Source organism: Microcaecilia unicolor, chromosome 4, assembly GCF_901765095.1.
Source record: "Microcaecilia unicolor chromosome 4, aMicUni1.1, whole genome shotgun sequence".
Taxonomy (NCBI): Eukaryota; Metazoa; Chordata; class Amphibia; order Gymnophiona; family Siphonopidae; genus Microcaecilia; species Microcaecilia unicolor.
The window spans coordinates 102103571-102125793 of record NC_044034.1 but is presented as its reverse complement, the minus strand read 5'-3'; the positions used below and the strand labels follow the sequence as shown (position 1 = coordinate 102125793).

General features: G+C 42.6%; 1 protein-coding gene across 1 annotated transcript in view; it reads left to right on the top strand.

Moving 5' to 3' along the window:
* The window catches only part of NAA16 (N(alpha)-acetyltransferase 16, NatA auxiliary subunit), a 444477-nt gene that overhangs the window by 389530 nt on the left and 32724 nt on the right, over positions 1-22223 (top strand). Inside the window, exon 16 of the mRNA XM_030200546.1 lies at positions 6680-6788. Within this exon, the coding sequence (XP_030056406.1) occupies positions 6680-6788 (109 nt within the window). The remainder of the gene's footprint in view (positions 1-6679; positions 6789-22223) is intronic.

The following is a 22223-nucleotide window of genomic DNA, read 5'->3' as shown; positions in this document are numbered from 1 at the left end:
TTCAGAACGTTGTCTTCAGAACGTTGAGGGTGAGTTTTATTATAGTAGATAAGCATTGCCATACTGGGACCAACCAGAGATCCATCAGGCCCAGTATCGTGTTTCCAACAGTGGCCAATACAAAATAAGACCCTCAAAACTGCTCATTAATGTGTCTAAAGTAGTTTTAAAACAGTATTATTGTAAGGTTCAAGTATAGATATAGCCGGGAGAGTGGTTCTTACAGTTATTGGCTCTAAAGAGTTCTCAAGAAACTTGATCAGATTCAGATTCTTCACAAGGTCTATCCTGACCAGTGGCTGCTTCCAGTCTTCTTCCAGAAGGCAATAAATATACAGCTGTAACAACAGGAGGAAGATTACTGTAAATCCCAGCATCTCCCTCGAATACCTCTTAACCATTCCACTAGTAGAGCTAGTGGAGACTTGAGAAGGTTAAGAAAATGCAAAGTATTCCTTGTACTGTGGTTTTCCAGATGTTCCAGTGTTTTCTGAAACACATCCTTTTCTTCAACTTACAAGGAATTAGGGGGCCCTTTTACTAAGCCGCGGTAAAAAGTGGCCTGCGGTAGTGTAGGCATGTGTATTGGGTACGTGCTGGGCCAATTTTTACTGCATCTACAAAAAATGGCTTTTCTTAATAGGATTGGAAAAGAGCCTGCTGTAAAAATGAAACCAGCGCGCGCCCAAAACATGCCTGAGCCCTTAATGCCACCCATTGATCTAGCGGTAAAGGCTCACACGCGGTGACTGGTCGGCACGTCCCAAGTGCCGATTACCATAGGAGGAAATAAATAATTCATCCGTGCATTATGGGCGTGCGCCAAATCTGAAATTACCACCAAGAGGGTGTGCTGGCCTGGCGGTAGTCTCATTTGGGCGCACGCTACATGTGCGTAGAGCCCAACGTGGCTTAGTATAAGGGCCCCTAGGTCTCTATATATCTGTCACTTGAACTTTGAGTTAATGTTATGTTATATGTGTGGAGGAGTGGTGGACTTTGGTCGTGGGGAACTGGGTTCAATTCCCACTGCAGGCACAGGCAGCTCCTTGTGACTCTGGGCAAGTCACTTAACCCTCCATTGCCCCAGGAACAAATAAGTACCTGTATATAATATGTAAGCCGCATTGAACCTGCTATGAGTGGGAAAGCGCAGGGTACAAATGTATGAAAATAAATATGGGATGTATAACCCACCAAATCTTCAATATAGAATTTGAGGCAAGATAACATAGAGATACTGATGTATTTCACCAGGATGTAGCAAACTTAAAAAAAAATAAAACTAGTACTAGCTCAGCTAGTTAATTAGAAAACAAATGTGTTTTTAAAACCTTTCTAAAAGTGAACAAATTTGATAAATCTGCAGGTAAATCATTCCACAAACGAACTGCGTAAAATATAAAAGATCTAGAGAATAAAGACTTTAAATGGATTTCTTTAAACTAATGGAGGAGTGTGGTAGCCGTGTTAGTCCACTCTTAAGGTTATCAATAGAAATCAAACAAAATAAAACATGGAAAAGAAAATAAGATGATACCTTTTTTATTGGACATAACTTAATACATTTCTTGATTAGCTTTCGAAGGTTGCCCTTCTTCGTCAGATCGGAAATAAGCAAATGTGTCAGCTAGCACATTTGCTTATTTCCGATCTGACGAAGAAGGGCAACCTTCGAAAGCTAATCAAGAAATGTATTAAGTTATGTCCAATAAAAAAGGTATCATCTTATTTTCTTTTCCATGTTTTATTTTGTTTGATTTCTATTGATAACCTTTAAACTAATGGAAAAGCCAACTTTAAACAATTGCATGACCTTCATAATACTGTGCTTTTTAACAGCTGAAAGCAGTTCACAAGATCAGCAGAACAAAAGCCTTGAATACATTTAAATATTAGGCATAACACCTTAAATGTAACTCTAGTCAGGACTGGCAACCAGTGTAGCCTAGCAAGTAATGGAGAAACTGTCATATTTCAAGCATCTAAACATCAGCCTGGCTGCAGAGTTCTGTATCATCTGTAGTCTAGAAATTTGTTTGGCCTTGAGTCCTACATACAGAGAATTGCTATAATCTAATAAGGGAATAATTGATAGCAGCACTATAATCTGAAAGTGTTCACATGAGAAATAAGAACGTATTAAACAAAGTTGTTTGAGTTTATAATAAGCTTTATGTATAATATTCTTTACCTAAGATTCCATAGATAATGAATGGTCAAGTATTACACCTAGCACCTTAGATTCCCAATCTACTCAAATTGAAAGTTCATCATTAACTTTGATATATTGAGGAATAGTTGAAGTGTCCAAGCCGAACCACAATACTTTTGTTTCATCTTCATTTAATTTTAGTCTAACGGCTCTGGATCATTCAATTATTTTTGATACATAAGTATTTATTTCAGAGTAATACATGTCATTCACACTGTCAGTGGAAATCAATAGAATAATATCAGCGTATGACCATTGTTTTTCGTCAGAACATAAAGAAATATGACCCAGAATGCTCATACATAAATTGTATAAAATAAGAGACCCCTGAGGGACCCCGCAAGTAAAACACCAAAATGTTGATAGTTATTTTTTGTTACTGAATAAGATCTTTGGGCAAGAAACAATTCAAACCACTTAAAAAATGTGTTCGTTAATCCCAAGAAAGAAATTAAATTTAGTAGTAAAACATGATTCACAGTATCAAATGCTCCAAACCCACCCCAAATTCCTTCTTAAAGTAGTATCAGAATTTCATCTTTATCAGTCCATTGTACTTCTGTCGTCTTCCCTAAATCACACGATAAACCTGCAGAAGCAGCATTGCATATCGTAGACTGCAAGCATTCTCTAGCATACTATCTAAAACACAAAAATTCATAGGAAGTCCTCCCAGCTTTTTATCTCCTTTGACCCAAACAGATTGGGGATTCCCATCACCAAACGTACAGTCTCAACTTGGTTGGCTGACTGTATCTCCTACACGTATACTCAGGCTGGGCTTGACCCTTCATGGCCGGGTCACTGCTCACAATGTAAGAGCCATGGCAGCTTCAGTAGCCCATTTCCGCTGTGCCTCCATTGAAGACATTGCAAGGTTGGGTACATGGTCTTCCATCCACACTTTTACTGCTCACTACTGTCTGGAGCGGAATTCTAGGCGGGGTAGCTGGTTTGGACAAGTGATCCTGCAGAATGTTGTTGGTTTTTTTTTTTTTATAACTTTTCCATATTTACATAAAGATGATAATACATCAAAATGTATGAGAATTTGAAATATAAATTTAAACACTTAAATGCAAACAGAAATCAGTCCTTATATTTTGTCCACAATTGGAGGATCCAAGAATAAGAAAAATCAGAATATAAGAAATTAAACATATTAATATCATATATTGACCGGAAGGATATCAGGATCATGCAGCCTAGACAGTACATTTAACTAGAAGATACCATCTCCGGGGCATCCCGCATACCCTCCTTAGAAGTGGTAAATTCTTGTAGTTTCATAGGACAGAAAAACAGGTAATTAACTCCATTTAAAGAAATCATGCATCTACACGGATATCTAATAGTAAAAGTACCACCCAGGGAAAGGATTTTTGGTTTAAATACCAGCACTTCCTTTCTCCTGGCCTGAGTTTCTTTAGCCAAATCTGGAAAAATTTGAATTTTTCCACCCATGAAAATAGCATTCATTTTTCTGAAATAAGTACGCAAAATTAAATTTTTGTCCTTCTCTAGTGCAAACGTAACAAGCAATGTAGCTCAATCTGATATTTCAGATCGTTCTAGAAAATCAGTTAAATTCAAGTTTTGAGGAGGTTCTGGTGCTGTTGTAGGCGGCAAAGCCTTTTTAAGATATTGCGTTTTAGTCACTAAAGAGTGACTTTCTATAGGCATGTCCAAAACCTCTGAGAAGTATTTTTTCAAAAGTTCAATTGGTGAGACGAATGGTGAAATCAGAAAACTCAATATCCTAAGATTGTTCCTTCTAAACTGATTCTCTATATATTCCATTTTTCGTGCTTGGGCTTTGTTATCCTTTATGACAGCCACCACTGTAGTTTGCAATGATTTAAAGTCAGAATCAAGGGTTTCCAATTTAGTTTGATGAGTCTCAATTTTAGTGGTTAACTGTCACTTTTTTCCTTCAGTTGACTTATTTCAGTCTGAGCATAATTAAATATCCGCTGGAGGGATGCATTCACCCCTTGTATGGCTTCCCAGATCGTGTCCATAATGACTATTTCTAGTTTTACCATACCACCTCTTAACCCAGGAGATATCTCTTCTTGGGTTAAGGCTAGGGGCAATAATCCCCTTTCTGTTGTACCAGTACTTGGAGTAGAGGCGAAAGCTGGTCCTCCTACTGCCGATGAAAAGTCGCCTACTTCGGACGCTTGTTCGAACGACTCATTCTCAGCTTCGCTGTTTCCTTCCGGGTTGTGGCGGGGTTAAACCAGACGGAGGGCTCAGTGTAGCTCCCTCTGTACTGTGTTCCATAGATAGCAATGTGGAAGTTCTAGAAGCAAGATCCCTCGATCCCGGTGGACGGATTCCAAAGCTGTCGAGCATGGGTTGCAACAAGGCGGGACCAGTAACTGCGCCCAAGGAGGTAGGAGCAGCTGCAGAATGTTTTTACCACTTAAAAGTCAACTCCTCCCACCGGGTTCACTTTCAACTAAGTTGCAGAAGTAATTTATGTTGTGAGCCTGATATCTAGTGAGTCCCACATGTGAGAATATTATGCCTGCTAGGCCTCGGAGAATACTAAGTTACTTACCTCTAGCAGGTGTTCTCCAAGGACTGCAGGCATATATTCTCACATCATTCCTGCTTCCCCTTGAAGTTGTCTTCTTAGCTTTAGTACTGTACTGCTGGTCCCGCATTCAAGCATCGGACAGGAAGGCACCCGCATATGCATGATGGGCGCACGGCCTCAAAGATTTAAAGTGATAGTGTGTTTGGCAGTGTCCACACTGGGCTCTGTAGGTGATGTCACTCACATATGAGAATATATACCTGCTGTTCTTAGAGAACTCCTGTTACAGGTAACTAACTTCGCTTTTTCGTCAGTTACTGGATGTTGGAGTATTATGCTCTTTTTCAGATTTACAGGAGGCTTCATGATGTAACTGATTGTGACCTTTTTCCTTAACTACAAGTTAAACATTTTATTGTAACAGGTTGGCTTCAGGAAGACCCTGAAGATAGGGAGCACCTTGAAAATTGTGGTTAAGGTCTGAGAGTGGCTATGTGGGGAAAAGTTTCGTTCCACCCCTGTTGTGCAGATAGTTCGAGGGGATGACCCCCACTCTTTTTTGGCTGTTGGGCTATTTTTGGTGCTCTCAGAAAAGAATATGCACGCAGCAGGTCGCTCCTTAGAGGGAATACTGCTTGGGACTGTGGCACCCAGTAGTTAGTTTGAAATCTGTTGGCAGTGACATCTAATGGTTAGATAAATTAGCACACCTAGCTTCATTTTATTCTTCCCAAACCTACAGAATAGATACCATGTTATTCATACCTCCCTGTCCAGCTCCCTCCAGATCATACACACACAGGAGTTGGAAAGATTTTCATGAGCCATGTTCTGCACACTTTACCTACTCGTGTGATATGCAGGCAGGCTAGCAACTTTTCTGTTTGTTTAATTCATGTGAGAACTCCTTCACGTCTGTAATACATAAGGTTAAAAATAATTTCTTTCAAATCAATTCTACCTTACTATATAAGAAGAGTAAACCCTTGATGTTTAATAATGAGTTTTTTTGATAACTTTGTACATTTTTATCATGTTGAAATGATTAAGCTGCTCAAATATATTACTTAAACATAAACATTATCCTTTCTGTTCTAAGTGTAAATTACTCCTGGGGGAACTCTATGCAAAAAAAATTGAAAATTCTGCACTCAATATCTTAAAATTCTGCAAAGTTTATTTATTGTGTTTTGTGTAGAATTCCTCCATCATAAGGCCTGAAATACCTTCCTGCCTTTTTTCAAGCTCCAGCCTCCTCAATTCCCTCTGTCACTCCAACTGCAGTTCTCACTTCCACTAAATCCCAACAAGACCAGTTATTCTGTCTGCCCACAAAGTCTTTTTAACCTCTTATTCTTTCTCCTTCCCTCTACACTTATCATTATGTCTGTTCCTCCACCCTCCTCCATTGTGCACACACAGGTTTGATCACCCAGTCAGCAATGGCACACCTTCAGCTTGTTGCTCCCACCCCCATGACAGTCACCTTTTTTTCTGTCCCCTTCTCATTTTCAGCCAGGGGTAGCAGCAGTTCTCACTTTCTCTTCCCCTCCTCTGCTGAGCTCTGGCAGCAAGGGGGAAGTGAAGTAGTGCGCATCAGTTCACTTCCTCCTCCTCCTCCTGTACTGACTTAGACACAGCTGTTTATGTGAACCACAGTACTGCAGTTCACATAAACAGTTGGGTCTAAACTGGCAAAGGAGGAGGAAGTGACCTGATGTGCACTGTTTCATTTCCTCCTCATCTTGCTACCCTTGCCTGCACTGAATTCTGTGCAAATTCTGTGCTGCATAGTTGCACAGAATTCCCCCAGGAGTAGTAAATGAAGTATTTTAATGTTGTGCTTTCCCTGGATAAAAATGTTTTTCAAGAATTACATTTTGTTTATGTAACAGTAATTTTATTATTTCTTAAAACAGGTAGAAGATCCGCTAGAAGAAGCTATTAAGTTCCTTATGCCACTTAAAAGCCTTGCAGCAGACAACATTGCTACCCATCTATTAGCATTTGAAATCTACTTTAGAAAAGGTAGGCTATATAGAACTTTCCATAATCTTCTACAGACTTCTCCATCCTTTATATTTCTTTCGGTTCTCATTATTAGCTACCCATGAACTTGGCTCCAGAGCAGAATTTCTTGACACATCTCAATAAAGAAAAATGCATGTGGGTTAACTTGTAATATTGAGTTTCCCATGCTAAAAAGCAAAGTTACTCATGTTCTCCAACACAATTAATCTAAAGCAGCCTTTCCAGTCTTTTATCCAGTATGTCCTTATTTTAATTCTTGAAAATTCACACAACCTCACATTATGACTACAACAAAATTGTTGATCTGAAGTTACTCCGTTCCTTCCTTTACTCATTCTTTCGTTCCACTGATCTAAATTTGGGAAACAGCAGCAACAGGGGATTCAGTGACAGCAGTTGGTACTTACTTGTATGTCAGAAAATGCTCATAGGCCCCAACTCTTAAAAGGGGTTTCTTGTCTAACAGGAAGTCTGTGGAGGAAGAGGGCACAGGATCCGTAGTGCCCATTGGTTCACAGGCTCTATGATGATTGCTGCAGATTGAAATGAAAGCTCATAGAGAGGGAAATGAGCCTGTTCTTCAGATCCTCATTTGGGGTTTCAGCGCACAATTTGGGAACTAGTTCTCTAAATGCAAACTAGCACGGAGTAGCTATTGTACAATGCTTTGTTTTCCTAACTATTGCATATAATTTCTAACTCTGTTTTCTACTGCATACCTCTAGGAATACTGATTCTGTGCATTTATGAATTCAAAACAAGTATTTTGACAAGAAATATAGTAGTTTACTTCTCTGCATTGTCTGAATCTTCTCTCCTTGCAATAATTGATTTTGTGAAGTATAAACAGGATTGCATGACCATGATCTTTACTATCAGTTGTTTTACTCCACATATAAGAGAGATGTGTTTATGCATACTTCTTTCAATGGGTAGGACAAAAATGAAATTCTTTGCAGTTCCAGAATTTTGTTAGTTGAAGTCTATGGGTATAGACATCTTTCCAGTGATAAGCAGCTTAAATTAATCCCATGGTATTTTTATGTTTAAATTTGTTTATTAATTTACAACATATTCATAGTAGAAAATATTTTGCAGTACATCAGGGGAAAAAGAAACACAAATAAACATGTTTTATAACAAACTCTTCTGTGCGAATAAAACAGTACAGTGCAAAGGCAAAGGGCCTTATCTCTGATGGCCCCATACCTATACCTCCGGCAGCCAGAAAGGCTACTAAATGAGCAGTTCTTGCTGCTGATCCTTACTGCCATTCTCAAGCGGACCTGTGTAACCGCCAGAGGCTTTGCTGAAGAAAAACTGTCATACCAAATTAGGTGTCTATTATCACCCCCAGCTCACCGGTCCATACTGCTAAGATTTGACCAAAACAAGTTTACAGCGCTTTCCAGAGTAAAGAAAGTATTGTCACGCACCCCTCTTACATCGTAGTACTGCACTCCTAAGGTTATATAATGTAAACTTAACATACCTCAGTTCCCCCTTCCCCTCCCTCACCCACCTCCCGCCCTTCCCACCCCTCCCCTTCCCAGATAAGCATATTTATATTTCTATCGGGAGTAACCGCCTTCGGTTCCAACACATCTTGTGGAAGCTAGCCAGAGTTAACGAGCAGACTTCTCCCACGGGGGCTTAACATCTGTAAGTAAGGAGACCAGATTTGAAGAAAGCGCTGTCGGCGTTTAACTGAGGATTTAGACTCTCGGGCTTCCCAAGAAGCCAGGAGATGAACCTGGTTCCTCCAATGCCAATAGGCAGGGGCCTCCGGGGAAGTCCAGTATTGCATAATACATTTACGAGCCACCAAACACAGCTTCCTCCCTAGAAGGGTCGCCGGTGCTCTATTGGGAGCAAAAGACCCGGACTGGTCGATCAAAAATTGCCTCTCATTACCCTGGACCTTGACACCCAGCCGCGCCAAGAGGCCTCGGACACGCTGCCAAAATGTCCGAACCTTAGGACATTTCCAAAGAGCATGGTAAAACGTGCCCGGAGCTACTTCACATTTAGAACAGGTATCACTCCCTGACCTTTGCATGTGGGCCAGCTGCACTTTGGTCATATATCCCCGTAATATAACTCTATACCCACACTCTCTCAATCTTTCGTCTGTAACTAATTGTCTAATCCCTTTCAAAGAAGCCACTATATCCCAGGATGCCAATGAAGTCCCAAGGTCCTGCTCCCATTTAACTTTAATTTTCTCATACTGTTGTATCGGCCTCCTACGAGCCAGGGCCCCATATAAATCAGATATCGCATGTCTTTCCGTCGCCAGATCCCTGAAAAACTCCTGTATCTTGTCCCCCAATTGCCCTTTCAAAGCTTCTTGGGGCATTGCCTGTATATAGTGCTGAATTTGTAAATAAGCAAAATGATTTCCCCAATCAGACCCTATCTTCTGTTGTAAGACAGCGAACGACACTAGACCCCCCCGTTCCGAAAGCAGATGTTTCATCTTTGTAATACCACGCTGTCCCCAACTCTGAAATATTGGGTTACCCATTCCCGCTTCAAACGCTACATTCCCCACAATCGGAAGTTGGTCTGAAATATTTGGATGTCCCCCCAACTGTTCAACCCACCACTGCCATGTTAACCGGAGAGGATTGAACAGTACACTGTTCCTAAGATGTGGGGGTATATTATTTCGGGGTAGGTGGAGCAGTGCAATCATGTCATGTGGCGCTAGGCATGCCCGTTCTAAGTGTACCGGCGTATAGTACTGTGTTAAATCAAGCCAATCTCGCACGTGTCGCAGCAGGCATGCCTGATTATATAGGAATAGATCTGGGAACCCTATGCCCCCTTGTTTCCAGCCTCCCACCAGCAAGCCCTGCAGCAGCTTTGCTTTCTTGCCGGCCCAACAAAATTGGCCACACAAGCGATTTATATGCTTTAGATCTTTCTTTGTTAGACGTATGGGCAAGGTCTGTAAGGCATATAGCCAGCGTGGGAAAACCACCATCTGTATCAAATGAATCCTGCCCATTAAAGACAAGGGTAAACCCCTCCAAGAGTCCAATTTATCTCTAGTGTAATCCAAGAGGGCCTTAATGTTTAACCGATGTAGTTCTGTTGTTTGCATCGTAAGACGAATACCAAGATATTTAAAAGAATGAATTGCCCAACGTAAAGGAAACTCTTCCCCCCACTCCTCTGCGCCTATCGTTGGGGATGCCAGTGCCTCAGACTTATCCAAGTTGATCTTGAAGCCTGAGTAATCTCCATACTCCCTAAACGTTTCCAGTAGCGTCTCTAAAGACACCTCCGGGGAGGTCAAGTGAACGAGAAGGTCGTCCGCGAAAGCTGCAATTTTAAATGTCTGTCGGCCCATGCTCACTCCTTTAATCAAGGGATTTTCCATAATGTCACGGATAAGAGGGTCCAGCACCAGCACAAAAAGGAGGGGAGACAGGGGACAGCCCTGCCTAGTTCCTCTCCTAATAGGAAAGCTCGCCGAAGCTATTCCATTGACCCATATCGAGGCGCTTGGGTTGGCATATAAGGTTTGAATTGCCTCAATCAACCTGCCGGAAAAGCCATAACTTTCCAACGTGTCAAAAAGAAATGTCCAATGCACCTTATCAAAGGCCTTTTCAGCATCAAAGCTGACTAGCAGACACGCCAGACCCTTGCGTTCCCCATACTCTAATGATGCTAAGATCGCCCTCAAATTTTTGCTTACCACTCGTCCCCCCACAAAGCCCACTTGGCTCTCGTGTACCAGCCGGGGCAGAATTCTTGCCAATCTATTTGCCAATATTTTTGCCATCAACTTAGTGTCATAGTTTAACAGAGATATGGGCCGGTATGATGTTGGCTCCAATGTATCCCTCCCCGGTTTGGGTAATACTATAATTTGTGCTCTATTCAGGTCAAGCGGCATAGCTTTCTGATCTATCATCTGATTTAAAAATTTAGATAGATCCGGAACAATAACCTCCCCCATCATTTTGTAAAATTCAGCCCTTAACCCGTCCGGGCCTGGGGCCTTTAACAAGGGACTCTGCGTTATGACCATATGCACCTCATCTTCCGTAAATGGTTGATTCAATTGTTCTCGCTCTCGTTGGGTAAGCTTGGGGAAATTGAGGTTATTTAGGTACATCTGGCTCCCCAGACCCTCGTCCTCTGGGGGGGCGTAAAGATCTTTATAGAAGGTCTGAAAAATATTACAGATATCCCTGTCTGCGGTTTTAAGACCTCCTCCCATCCCTCGAAGGGCTAGAATATGTTTGGCACCCCCTTTTTGTTTGAGAAGCTTGGCCAGTAGTTTGCCTGCTTTGTTACCGTGCTTATAAAGCATGTATCTATAATATATGTGCGACTTGCGTGCTCGCCTATGCAAGAGTTCGTTCAGTGCTGATTGTAGATCCAGCACCTGCTGTTTGGCCTCTGCCGTATGTGTGTCTCCAAACCTCATCCTCGCACGACAAAGCTGTGCACTTAATCGCAGTATCTGCCTATCCCTGGTAACCCGAACATAGTGCACGTGGCTAATAATTTCCCCCCGGAGCACAGCCTTTGCGGCTTCCCAGAATAAGACCGGGTCTGTCTGATGTTCATGATTCTGTGTCGTGTATTCCACCCAGCTAGCCTGCAAGCGCCCTTTTAGTATGGGGTCCGTATAGAACTCTATGGGGAATTGCCATCTTCTGTCTCTTCGAGCCTGGCCACGTGGCTTCCACTCCATATAAACCCATGCATGATCAGATATCACATATGGCCCTATCTCTGCCTTTACAATTTCCCCAAACATCTGACTGGAAACCAAAATATAGTCAATACGCGACTGTGTTGAATGAGCCCGTGACATATGCGTGTAATCCCTCATACCCGGATGAAGTACCCTCCAGACATCCGTCAGGTCTAATAACTGGCTCATCTTCAGTAGACCTCTATTATTATGATATGTCGCGGAGTTGCTTGGGACTGATTTGTCTAGTGAGGGATCCCAAACTGCATTAAAATCGCCCCCTATTATGAGTTCAGTGTGTGGCTGCTTAAGGAGGAAGTTAGTTATCGTTTGGAAAAATTTTTTGTCGTAGTTGTTAGGGGCATAGATATTACCAATAAGTACTTTTTGCATACCTACCGTGGCCTCTAATAAAACATATCTTCCCAAGGCATCTACTAAGAGAGGGCGTATCTCCAGTGCTACACCTTTACGGATCAGAATGGCCACTCCACCTTTTTTCCCCTGTGCATGCGCCGCTACACATTTATCTACCCACCACGTATTAAGTTTGGCATGCTCTGCCTGCGACAAATGCGTCTCTTGTATCAATGCAATGTCTATGTGATGTCTATTTAATTGCTGCAAGATCTTGGATCTTTTAATAGGTGAATTTATCCCCCCTACATTCCAAGTTACAATGTTCACCATACCTCAAAATTAACCAAAATGGCATATATTGCAGAAAACTGCGATAATTGTGGGAGGGGACATCCCAGCCTCTGTCTCCCCCCGTTCGCTCTCCACCAGCTACTCGTTGGCCAGCCTCCGTAACATGCATCCCCAGCCAGACTTTTTCCATCGTCAGTGCCCGCTTACCTATCTGACTCCCATCCAGCCAAGCATACAAAGGGACCTGCCTAACCGCGATTACTCCCGACTCCCAAAGGCCTAGCTTCAATCTCACCCCTTCCCTTCCCGCTCCTTCCCTCCCCCCCCTCCCCATCCCCGTTCCCCCCCCTCCCACTCCCCAAACCCTTAGAACCGGACCCACTTGCTGGGACCATAACTTCCTACGTCTCTCCCTCCTCCCCCCAGAACCTCCGGGCAGGCTCCAACTATTCTCCAAACCAAGGCTTAATACCACCCACTTGTTATTTCTTCTATTAAACATTCCTGTGTAAGTCTGAACCTATTAACTTACAAACTCATATAACTTTAACCTTTAAACATATCCCATAACATTCCTCATTAGATCAGTTCTTACGCCCGTGGGCGCCCGTTGATATACCAACTCTCCAGATCATCCTCTATTCATGCTCTGGTCTGCCTTCCTCTGCTGACAGCTCCACTCCTTTTTCAGCCGTCCTCTGGTCTATCCATTTCTAGCTGCTTTAAAAGTTCTTGGGCGGCTGCTGCAGTCTCATATATCTTAGTGGTACCTTTATAGGTGACCCGCAGCTTTGCAGGGTATTGCAGCGCAAATCTTATTTTCCTCTGAAACAGCTTAGAACATAATTCCGAAAATTGGCGCCGTTTTGCTGCTACGCCGGCGGAGTAGTCCTGAAAACATCTAATTGTCACTCCTTCATAGATCAGGGGGTTCCCGGTTCTGAACCGCTGTAAGATCTCTTGCTTTTGGGCATAGTCCAAAAATCTCAGGATGATTACTCTTGGCCTGCCAGCTCCTGCACTCTTCTGACCCAGCCGATGGGCTCTCTCAATGCGAATCGGCCCTAACGTTTCTGGGAGTTGTAGTTCTTTACATATCCAGGTAGCTAAGAAAGTCTCCAGGCCCCGTTCCGGGATACTCTCCGGGAGCCCTACCAGACGTACATTGTTCCTTCTCGACCTGTTTTCCAGGTCCTCCACTTTATTTTCCAGCGCCCGCAACTGATCTTGTATCTGGCTTTGTGACCCTTCGACCACTGCAACGCGGTCTTCCACTTCCGAGACTCGCGATTGAAAGGCCACACAGTCTTTCGACAGCTCCATAAGCTGCGTCTGTACGCGCTCTAATTTAGCGTCAATCGGGGCTAACCGGCGATCCAGTAGGTCCTCCATCACTGTTCTCATTTCTGCTGTAATTTCGGCTATCCATGCCGATGAGACCGACGATCCGGGCGGGCTTGCGGGCGGCGCCATTTTGTCCTCTCCTACCCTGCCACGGAGTCTGTCTTTCGGGGCGGATTTCGCCGCCATTTCAATGTCAGGCAAGACAAAGAGGAAATCGCCCGAACTGTAGCTCTTTCTTCCGCGAACCCCGGAGAGTTGTTGTCAAATTTATCTGTTTTTCACGGCTCTTGGGGGGAGATAGGAGCCGGAGAGATTTCCCTTTCAACCTCTCGCGGTCATGACGTCACCGGAAGTCTAATCCCATGGTATTTTTAAAAGAAATTCAGGTCAATGCTGAGAGGATACTAAGGGGTATGTCTACAAAAACATGTAAAGTCCTAACGAATGCTTAGCATGCACAAAACGCATTAAAAGCATTTTGGGGTAAGTAAGCTGTGTGCAATAAGCGCACAGTATTATTTCTAGAGGGGACATGTTAGGGGTGGAGAATGGGCATGGACATACTATCCAGCTAGCGCGTTCCAAATTCTACATGCTGATTAATACGTTCATAACGCAGGAGCCTTTAACACCTCTGAAATAGGAGGTGATAAGTGCTCCTCCATATATTTTTTTCAGATTACACGTGCTAATGTGAACACTAGCGCACTGCTTGAGAGAAATACTGAAAATCCCATATTTCCTGGGAACTAGAAATTAATTTGGTGTGCAGGAAAGTTCCTTCTCACACACTAACTCCTTCTACCAGCCCACATGATAGACACATCTCAAAGTGTGAAGGAGGCAAGAAAATTCTATATCTGTGCTATGCAGGCTGCCTTCCTACACTTTGAAGGCACTGAAGCTTGACAGCAGTCTAGTTGCAGAGAAACAGTGAGTCTGAAATATACTGCTGGTTTAGTCAGTTTCATTACTGATTACTGTAGATTCTCATATTCTGAAACCTTTTTTGCTTTTAAGTTTAATAAAAAAAAAAAAAAAACCCAAAACTTTCCACAATACTTTTCTAAGGCGTGTTTTTCTTATGTGTACTAATTTAATCTCTCAACAATACTGTGACTTCCATTGCTATAGTTTGCTGCTTTATCAAAGGTGCTTTGTTATTTTTTTATGTGTCTCAAATTATTACAGAAATAAATATACTGAATTAGTACATAAAGATACACGTAACCTAAAGGGTCAGTTTTCAAAGCTGCCTTTCTAGGTAAAACATAATGGGTTATTTGAAAATTGCCAGCTTTGTGTGCTGATAGAAGGATGTGCATTGTTTAGTTCATTCTTTAGTAGGAAGCAGAAGGTTAGAGTGGGGGGATGAATTTTCTGTTCCAAAGCAATCAAATGACATATATCAACTTAAATATTCTTACCACCTTGATGCGACCCCACTCACTCCAAATTTAACAGTCTAGCAACCACAGGTACTTTGTTATGTCGCTGCCGCTTTTAAGTGCTCGCACTTAGGCAAACTGTATGGCAGGTGTAACTGTGGGTGCCTAAATCTTAGGTGCATTGATACCGAGTTAGGCTGCTATTCTATAATGGAACCTAGTCACCTAGGCTCTTTTATAGAATAGGCTTCTACCTTGGGGTACCTAAATAGAGGTGCCCAGTTGTAGAATTGCCTCCATGGTGAGCATGTGCTAACAGCAGGTATGTGTGAGCTCTGCCACTCATCCATGTGATGCATGATAGCCACACCTTGACCCATATGTTAGCTGAGCTATGTATGTGTGTACTCCATTATTTCCTATACCATATTTTGCAAAAACACATCAGAGTGGTTTACAATATTAAAAAAAAAAAGGCAGCTCAGCCAGAGGAAAGGAAAGAACATGAGTAAGGGAAAAGAAGGATAATAGGGGATAAAGAAAAATGAGATTGAGCAAAAAAAGAAAAATAGCCAGTCCCTGGCTAACTCCTGGTCCTCCCTTTATGCCTGACCTCAACAGACTGCCAACATCTCAAAAGCCTGAAAGAAGGAATAGATTTTAACTCTTTCTTGAAATGTGAAAATGAGGGTTCACACTACAAAGGTGTGACAAAATTGAATTACAGAGAGAGAGGCCCGGAAAGAAGACAGCTAAACAGCATGTAACCAGGACGTGTGAGAGCTGGGGCAGAAACTGAGAGAATGTTCCATGCTTTGAATGAAAGGTTCTGGATGGAACATAAGGAATCAGGGCATCACAAAGGATTCAGGTGGGTCTGTGTAAAGTAGGGCATCACATAGGATTCAGGTGGGCCTGTGTAAAGTGAGCTTTGAGTACTAAGGGTGACAGGTAACCAGTGCTTTTTTGGCAAGGATTGGTGATGTGATAGAATTTGTGGGTATGAAATAGCAGCTTAACTGCAGTCTTTTCAGCACATGCGTTTCAGACCATTATATAGGGAACAGTAGTCAGTATGATGCATTACATATGCATGGATAAGAGTGTGAAGAACAGCTTCATTGATATAGGATCTAATAGTACAGATGCTTTTGAGTGCAAAGAAGCAAGCCTTAACTACTGATAATTATAATTTAATGATCAAATTTCATCAGTCAAGCAAGTAGCCCAGAATGGATATGGAATTGAGAGGAACTGGGAAAGAGTTAGGTGAATGTGGCTGGCCTGTGATCCATATTGCACAGGATTTTTCAGAATTATGTTGTAATCCTATTGTCCTTAAGCCATTGAGCTACTGCTGTTGGGAGGGTTCAGGTCCTGATTAGATAGATAAATATATGACACTAATTGAACTTCATTGTCAAAATGTGGCTTGGGTGGGGAGGTCCTGATAGGGGGCTTGAGAGTGAGTTGTCTGGAAAGAGATCAGGTGTAAAGTGGATGTAGCTAAATGAGAGGAAGAAGCCTTGCAAGGTAGGAGTAAATTAGTGGTGTAGAGGATCAGGTACAGGAGTGGCATGGTTTTATTAGTAAAGCTTTGGATATGGTTGCACGAGTTAAGAGTTCATATGTATTATGCCAAACAAAAGGGTTGGCATTCACAAGAACCAAGGGGAAGGGTGTAGGATTTGATATACTGCCTTTGTGTTTACGGTCAAAAGTGGTTTACGTATTATATACAGCTACTTATTTTGTACCTGGTGTGTTGGAGTATTAAATGACTTCCCCAGAGTGGCAAGGAGCTGCAGTGGAAATCGAACCCAGTTCCCCTGCTTCTCAGGCCACTGCACTAAACATTAGGCTGCTACTCCACTCCAAATGTAAAGTGAGACAATTGGAAAGGGTCTGGAATAAAAATGGGTAAGATGGAGAGTCCAAGAAAAGAGGAGAAAATCTAAACCTCATGAACAAGCAATAGCAAACAAAAGAAGGGAGGCAGCAAAAAGGACGAGGATTCCAAAAGATGAATATAGAACCTTTAATCTTGTTAGCAAATCTGATTGTCTAACCTATAAACAGACTCAACACAGCCATGTTTCGCCATGTTTGCCTGCGTCAGGAATAAAGTACTTGACACAATTCCTGGCATGGTATTGTTCTGTATATATGTAAGATATACTTGCAATAACCAGTGTTTGACAGCAAAAAAATGAGAAGGTCAACAGCGTTTTGACTGCGGGAAAAATCTGGCAGCGTTTTGTATGCAAGTTGGGATGAGAAGGTCAACAGCTTTTTTACTGTGGAAGAAATCTGGCAGCATTTTTCACACAAAATGCTGCCAGATTTCTCTCATATATTTTTTGTTGTGAAGCATCAGTTGTTGCAAGTATATTACTACTACTACTACTACTATTTAGCATTTCTATAGCGCTTTTTTGTATATATATAATTATAACTGACAGTTGGCAGTAGTGGAGAAGGGAACAGATAAGAAGGATTTATCCATGGAGCGGAGTGCACGGGAAGGGGTGTAGGGAAGGACGAGTGTGGAGAGATACTGGGGAGCAGCAGAGTGAGTACATTTATAGGTTAGTAGAAGAAGCTTGAACAGGATGCGAAAATGGATAGGGAGCCAGTGAAGCGACTTGAGGAGAAGGGTAGTATGAGTAAAGCGACCCTGGCGGAAGACGAGATGGGCAGCAGAGTTTTGAACCGATTGGAGAGGGGAGAGGTGACTAAGTGGGAGGCCAGCAAGAAGCAGATTGCAGTAGTCTAAACGAGAGGTGACAAGGGTGTGGACGAGGGTTTTGGTAGAGTGTTCGGAAAGAAAGGGGCGGATTTTACGGATGTTGTAAAGAAAGAAACGACAGGTCTTGGCGATCTGCTGGATATGAGCAGAGAAGGAGAGAGAAGAGTCAAAGATGACCTCAAGGTTTCGAGCTGAGGAGACAGGGAGAAAGAGAGAGCCATCAACAGAAATAGAAAACGGGGGGAGCGGGGAGGTGGGTTTGGGGGGAAAAATGAGAAGCTCGGTTTTGGTCATGTTTAATTTCAGATGGTGTTGAGACATCCAGACAGCAATGTCAGACAAGCACGCTGAAACTTTGTTTTGGATGCAAGGTGAGATATCAGGGGTAGAAAGGTAGATTTGGGAGTCATCAGCATAGAGATGGTAGGAAAAGCCATGGGATGAGATTAATGAACCAAGGGAAGAAGTGTAGATAGAAAAGAGGAGGGGACCAAGAACAGAACCCTGAGGTACGCCGACAGGCAGAGGGATAGAAGTAGAAGAGGATCCACCAGAGTGAACACTGAAGGTGCGGAGGGAGAGGTAGGAAGAGAACCAGGAAAGGACAGAGCCCTGGAATCCAAGTGAGGACAGGGTATCGAGGAGTACGCTGTGATCGACAGTGTCAAAAGCGGCGGAAAGATCAAGAAGAATGAGGATGGAATAGAGTCCTCTGGATTTAGCCAGTAATAGGTCATTTTATTTGGCAAAACCCACTCCAGAGTAATAACTTCATTCTTTAGTAAGCGCAGTTTCGGTTGAGTGGAGAGGGCGAAAACCAGATTGTAGTGGGTCAAGAATAGCATGTGAGGAGAGAAAATCTTAGGTATATCTTAGATATATACAGAACAACATCGTGACAGGTACTTTACTCCTGATGCAGGCACACATGCCCAAAACACGGCATGTCAAGTCTCTTGTATGTTAGACAATTGGACTTACTAACAAGATTTAAGGTTTCATATTCATCTTTAGGAATCCTTGTGTTTGCTTGCTTGTTTTTTGCCTCGCTTCCTTTGTCAAGATGGAAGATGAAACAGAAATAGAGGAAGGAGGCAAATGTCTATTTGCAAAAGTTGCAATTGGCAAAGAAGAAGGTATTTTCACAATGTATTGAAAAAGCCATAAACAAACCTAGGAGGTTATTTTTCAATGTGGGAATAAGGAGAGGGGCAGTGGGAGCAAAAGTGACTAAGATGGTGTCAGTGGAGGAGTTGGCAAAATTGTTTGTTAGGAGCATAGGAAGGTTAAAGGAAGGATTACGGAGTGGAATCAGGGAGGTATCCTAAAAGATAAGGAGGGGTGGTGAAAGGTTAGATAGATGCTTTTTTTATTAAGTTATTGTTGAAAGAGTGAGGGTGTTAGTTACCTCCATGAACACTATTTACTCATCATTGGGTCTGGCTCATTGTTTTATTTAAAGAGGGTGCTGATTATGATGGTCTGATTTTCAGGTTTAATGAATGCACACTGCTGGAGCAGGGATTTGTTTGAAGGAGGTAGATGTGATTCCAGGCCCCCCAAAAAAGCAGGGTTGAGCAGAGACTTGTATGAAAATTTCAGGCCAATTTCTAATCTGGCAAGGGAGGTTGTAAAACTTGGCCCAGATCCAGTAGATCATTACTCTCCAAATAGAGCCCAAGTGGGTTTTAGGAAGGGTTGTGAGACAGAAACTGTTAGTGATGATCTTCGATAAGACTTTTTAGGCTTGCTTTTCTGAAATAGGCTCTGAAAGCTGTAAAGCTGTTTATAGCTATTCTGTTTCCTGTGTTAGATTCTTTAATTTGTAATTTTTCACTTTGTATTTTGCATTTCTTAATCTTTTCATTACTTTTTATTATTTAATTTTATTCATTTATTTTTTTTTAGAGTTGCATCTCACTTAGACTACTGCAACTTGCTTCTCACAGGTCTCCCACCAAGCCATCTCTCTCCCCTTCAATCTGTTCAAAATTCTGCTCAAGACTTATCTTCCACCGGTATCGCTTTTCTCATATTAGCCCTCTCCTCAAGTCACTTCATTAGCTCCCTGTTTCTGCATACAGTTCAAACTCCTCTTATTGACTTACAAGTGCATTCACTCTGCAGCTCCTCAGTACCTCTCCATTCTTATCTCTCCCCCTACACTCCCCCCAGGGAACTCCGTTCACTGGATAATTCTCTTTTATCTGTAACCTTCTCCTCCACTTCCAACTCCAGATTATGTTCCTGTTATCTTGCTGCACCATACACCTGGAATAGACTTCCTGAGTCAGTACATCAAGCTCCATCTCTGGCTGTCTTCAAATCTAGGCTAAAATTCCATCTTTTTGAGACTACTTTTAACTCCTAACCCCTATTCACTTGTTCAGTACTCATGTCTGTTTTATCACTCCCTTATCCCTTATTTGTCCTGTTTGTCCTGATTAGATTGTAAGCTCTGTTGAGCAGGAACTGTCTCTTCATGTTCATGTGTACAGCACTGTATATATCTAGTAGAGACTATAGAAATAAGTAGTAATAGCAGTACATTTTGGTTAAAATTTGCAATCACAATCGTGCAGTGCTATCCCCCCCCCCCCCCTCCCATTGCAGCTCCTTGTGACTATGGGCAAGTCACTTAACCCTCCATTGGCCAAAGTCAGAAGAAGCTGCAGTGGGGAAAAATAAATAACATGCCTTTTAATTGTGCGATTAATTGCAATTAACACTGTTATCAAAATGCACCCCTAAGATTTATTATTGCTGGAATAATGGATGTAAAGCACTGCTTATTTCTATGGATCTCACAATGGCATGATGTTAAAAATGTGCTTGGCTAGAAGAGGTGGTTTTGCATTGGATCAAATCATTTATGGCTGGTAGAAAGTATAAAGTTGAGTTTAATGGTTATAGGGTTATGACTTGAGTAGGAGGTGCCTCGAAGTCTCTGTCTCTCTCTGTCTCTCTCTGTCTCTCTCTCTCTCTCTGTCTCTCTCTCTCTCCTTTAATAATATATAGGTAGATCCACTGGGTAGTATTGTCCAAGAACATGGTTTCTCATTTTATGCTTATGCTGATGTACAATTCTCTTTAAACAGTGATAAAAATCTACAGCAAGGATTAATGTCGACCTGTATTGACAGTGTAAGGCAGTAGTTATTCTTGGAGGACAAGCAGGACATATAATCTCAAATATTGCTGATATCATTTACAGCACAGTGTGGAGACACTCCCCAGCATTCTTCTCGAAGCTTTTAGAAGCACCTACTATGCATGCATGGGAGATGAGCAGTCTTACTTCCTTATTGGAGCAGAGAGGACATCTCGGCTTCTTCTCCCCTCAGCTCGTGTCTTCAGCATTTTTAGGGGTAATTTCACCAGGTTTTGCTAGTTCTTCTTGTATATACGTGCATGCATTGGCTGTCGGCTCTGCAGCCGCTCCTCCTCTCGCCTCCACGTCACTGCCCCTGGAGTAAGACCCCGGAGGACCGCAGCGACGTGAGAGGCGAGAGGAGGAGCGGCTGCAGAGCCGACAGCCAATGCCTGATGGCTGTCTGCGGTGCTGCGCTTGATGTTTAAAAACATTTATTGCTTTTTTTCTTTTTGTAGCGGCCGCTGCTGCTCAACAGGAGAAGCAGTAGCGGCCAGACAGCATTACCAGTGGCAGCTGCGGGTGGTGAGGGGGTTTGATGCGCAAGGGGGAGGGGAGGGCCGCTGGACATGGGTGGCTGGAGGGGAGGGTCACTGGACATGGGTGGCTGCAGAGGGGGCAGGGGAGAGGAGGGTCGCTGGACATGGATGGCTAGAAGGGGGGCAGGGGAGAGGGAGTTGGGGAAGGGGGTACTGAGACCAGAGAGGTGGGGTTGGGAGGGCCCTACGAGAGGGGGGTGGGGGACCTGCGAGAGGGGTGGGGCACACATTCACTCTCTCACATACACTCTCTGACACACTATCACACTCTATCTCTCTGTCTCTCACACACACACACACACAAACACTCTGTCTCTCACACACACACACACACAAACTCTGTCTCTCTCTCATGCTCTCTCTCTGACACACACACTCCATCTTTCACACACACTCTCAAACATACACACTCCGAGGAAAACCTTGCTAGCGCCCGTTTCATTTCTGTCAGAAACGGGCCTTTTTTACTAGTTGTTTATAAAGGCAGTAAGCCATTTTAAGATTTGAGAAGGAATTGCCTTTAAATAAAAAGATGGACAAATATCCAAAGGACTTCCTTTCTTGGCCACCTTTCCCAGAATATTTCCTATCGTAGTAGAAGAAACAGGGGAAAATTCATTCCATAATCTATCTGCTGATATACCAACTGTCTGGTTATCTTGTCGTTCAAACAGTGCTAAATCAGCATCAGTATTATTTAATACAAATAACTGTCTAATGTTAATTCTAAATTGAAAAATGAGTAAGTTGATCTGCTGAAGGGCTGAGATAATTCAGAAGAATTCCTGGTTCAATCAGTACTAATTAATTCAATATAAATTTTGAACAGTGTTTTGGAAGCATTTTTAGAATCGTGTATCTTTTTATCATAGAATTGAACTTTTGCTTCC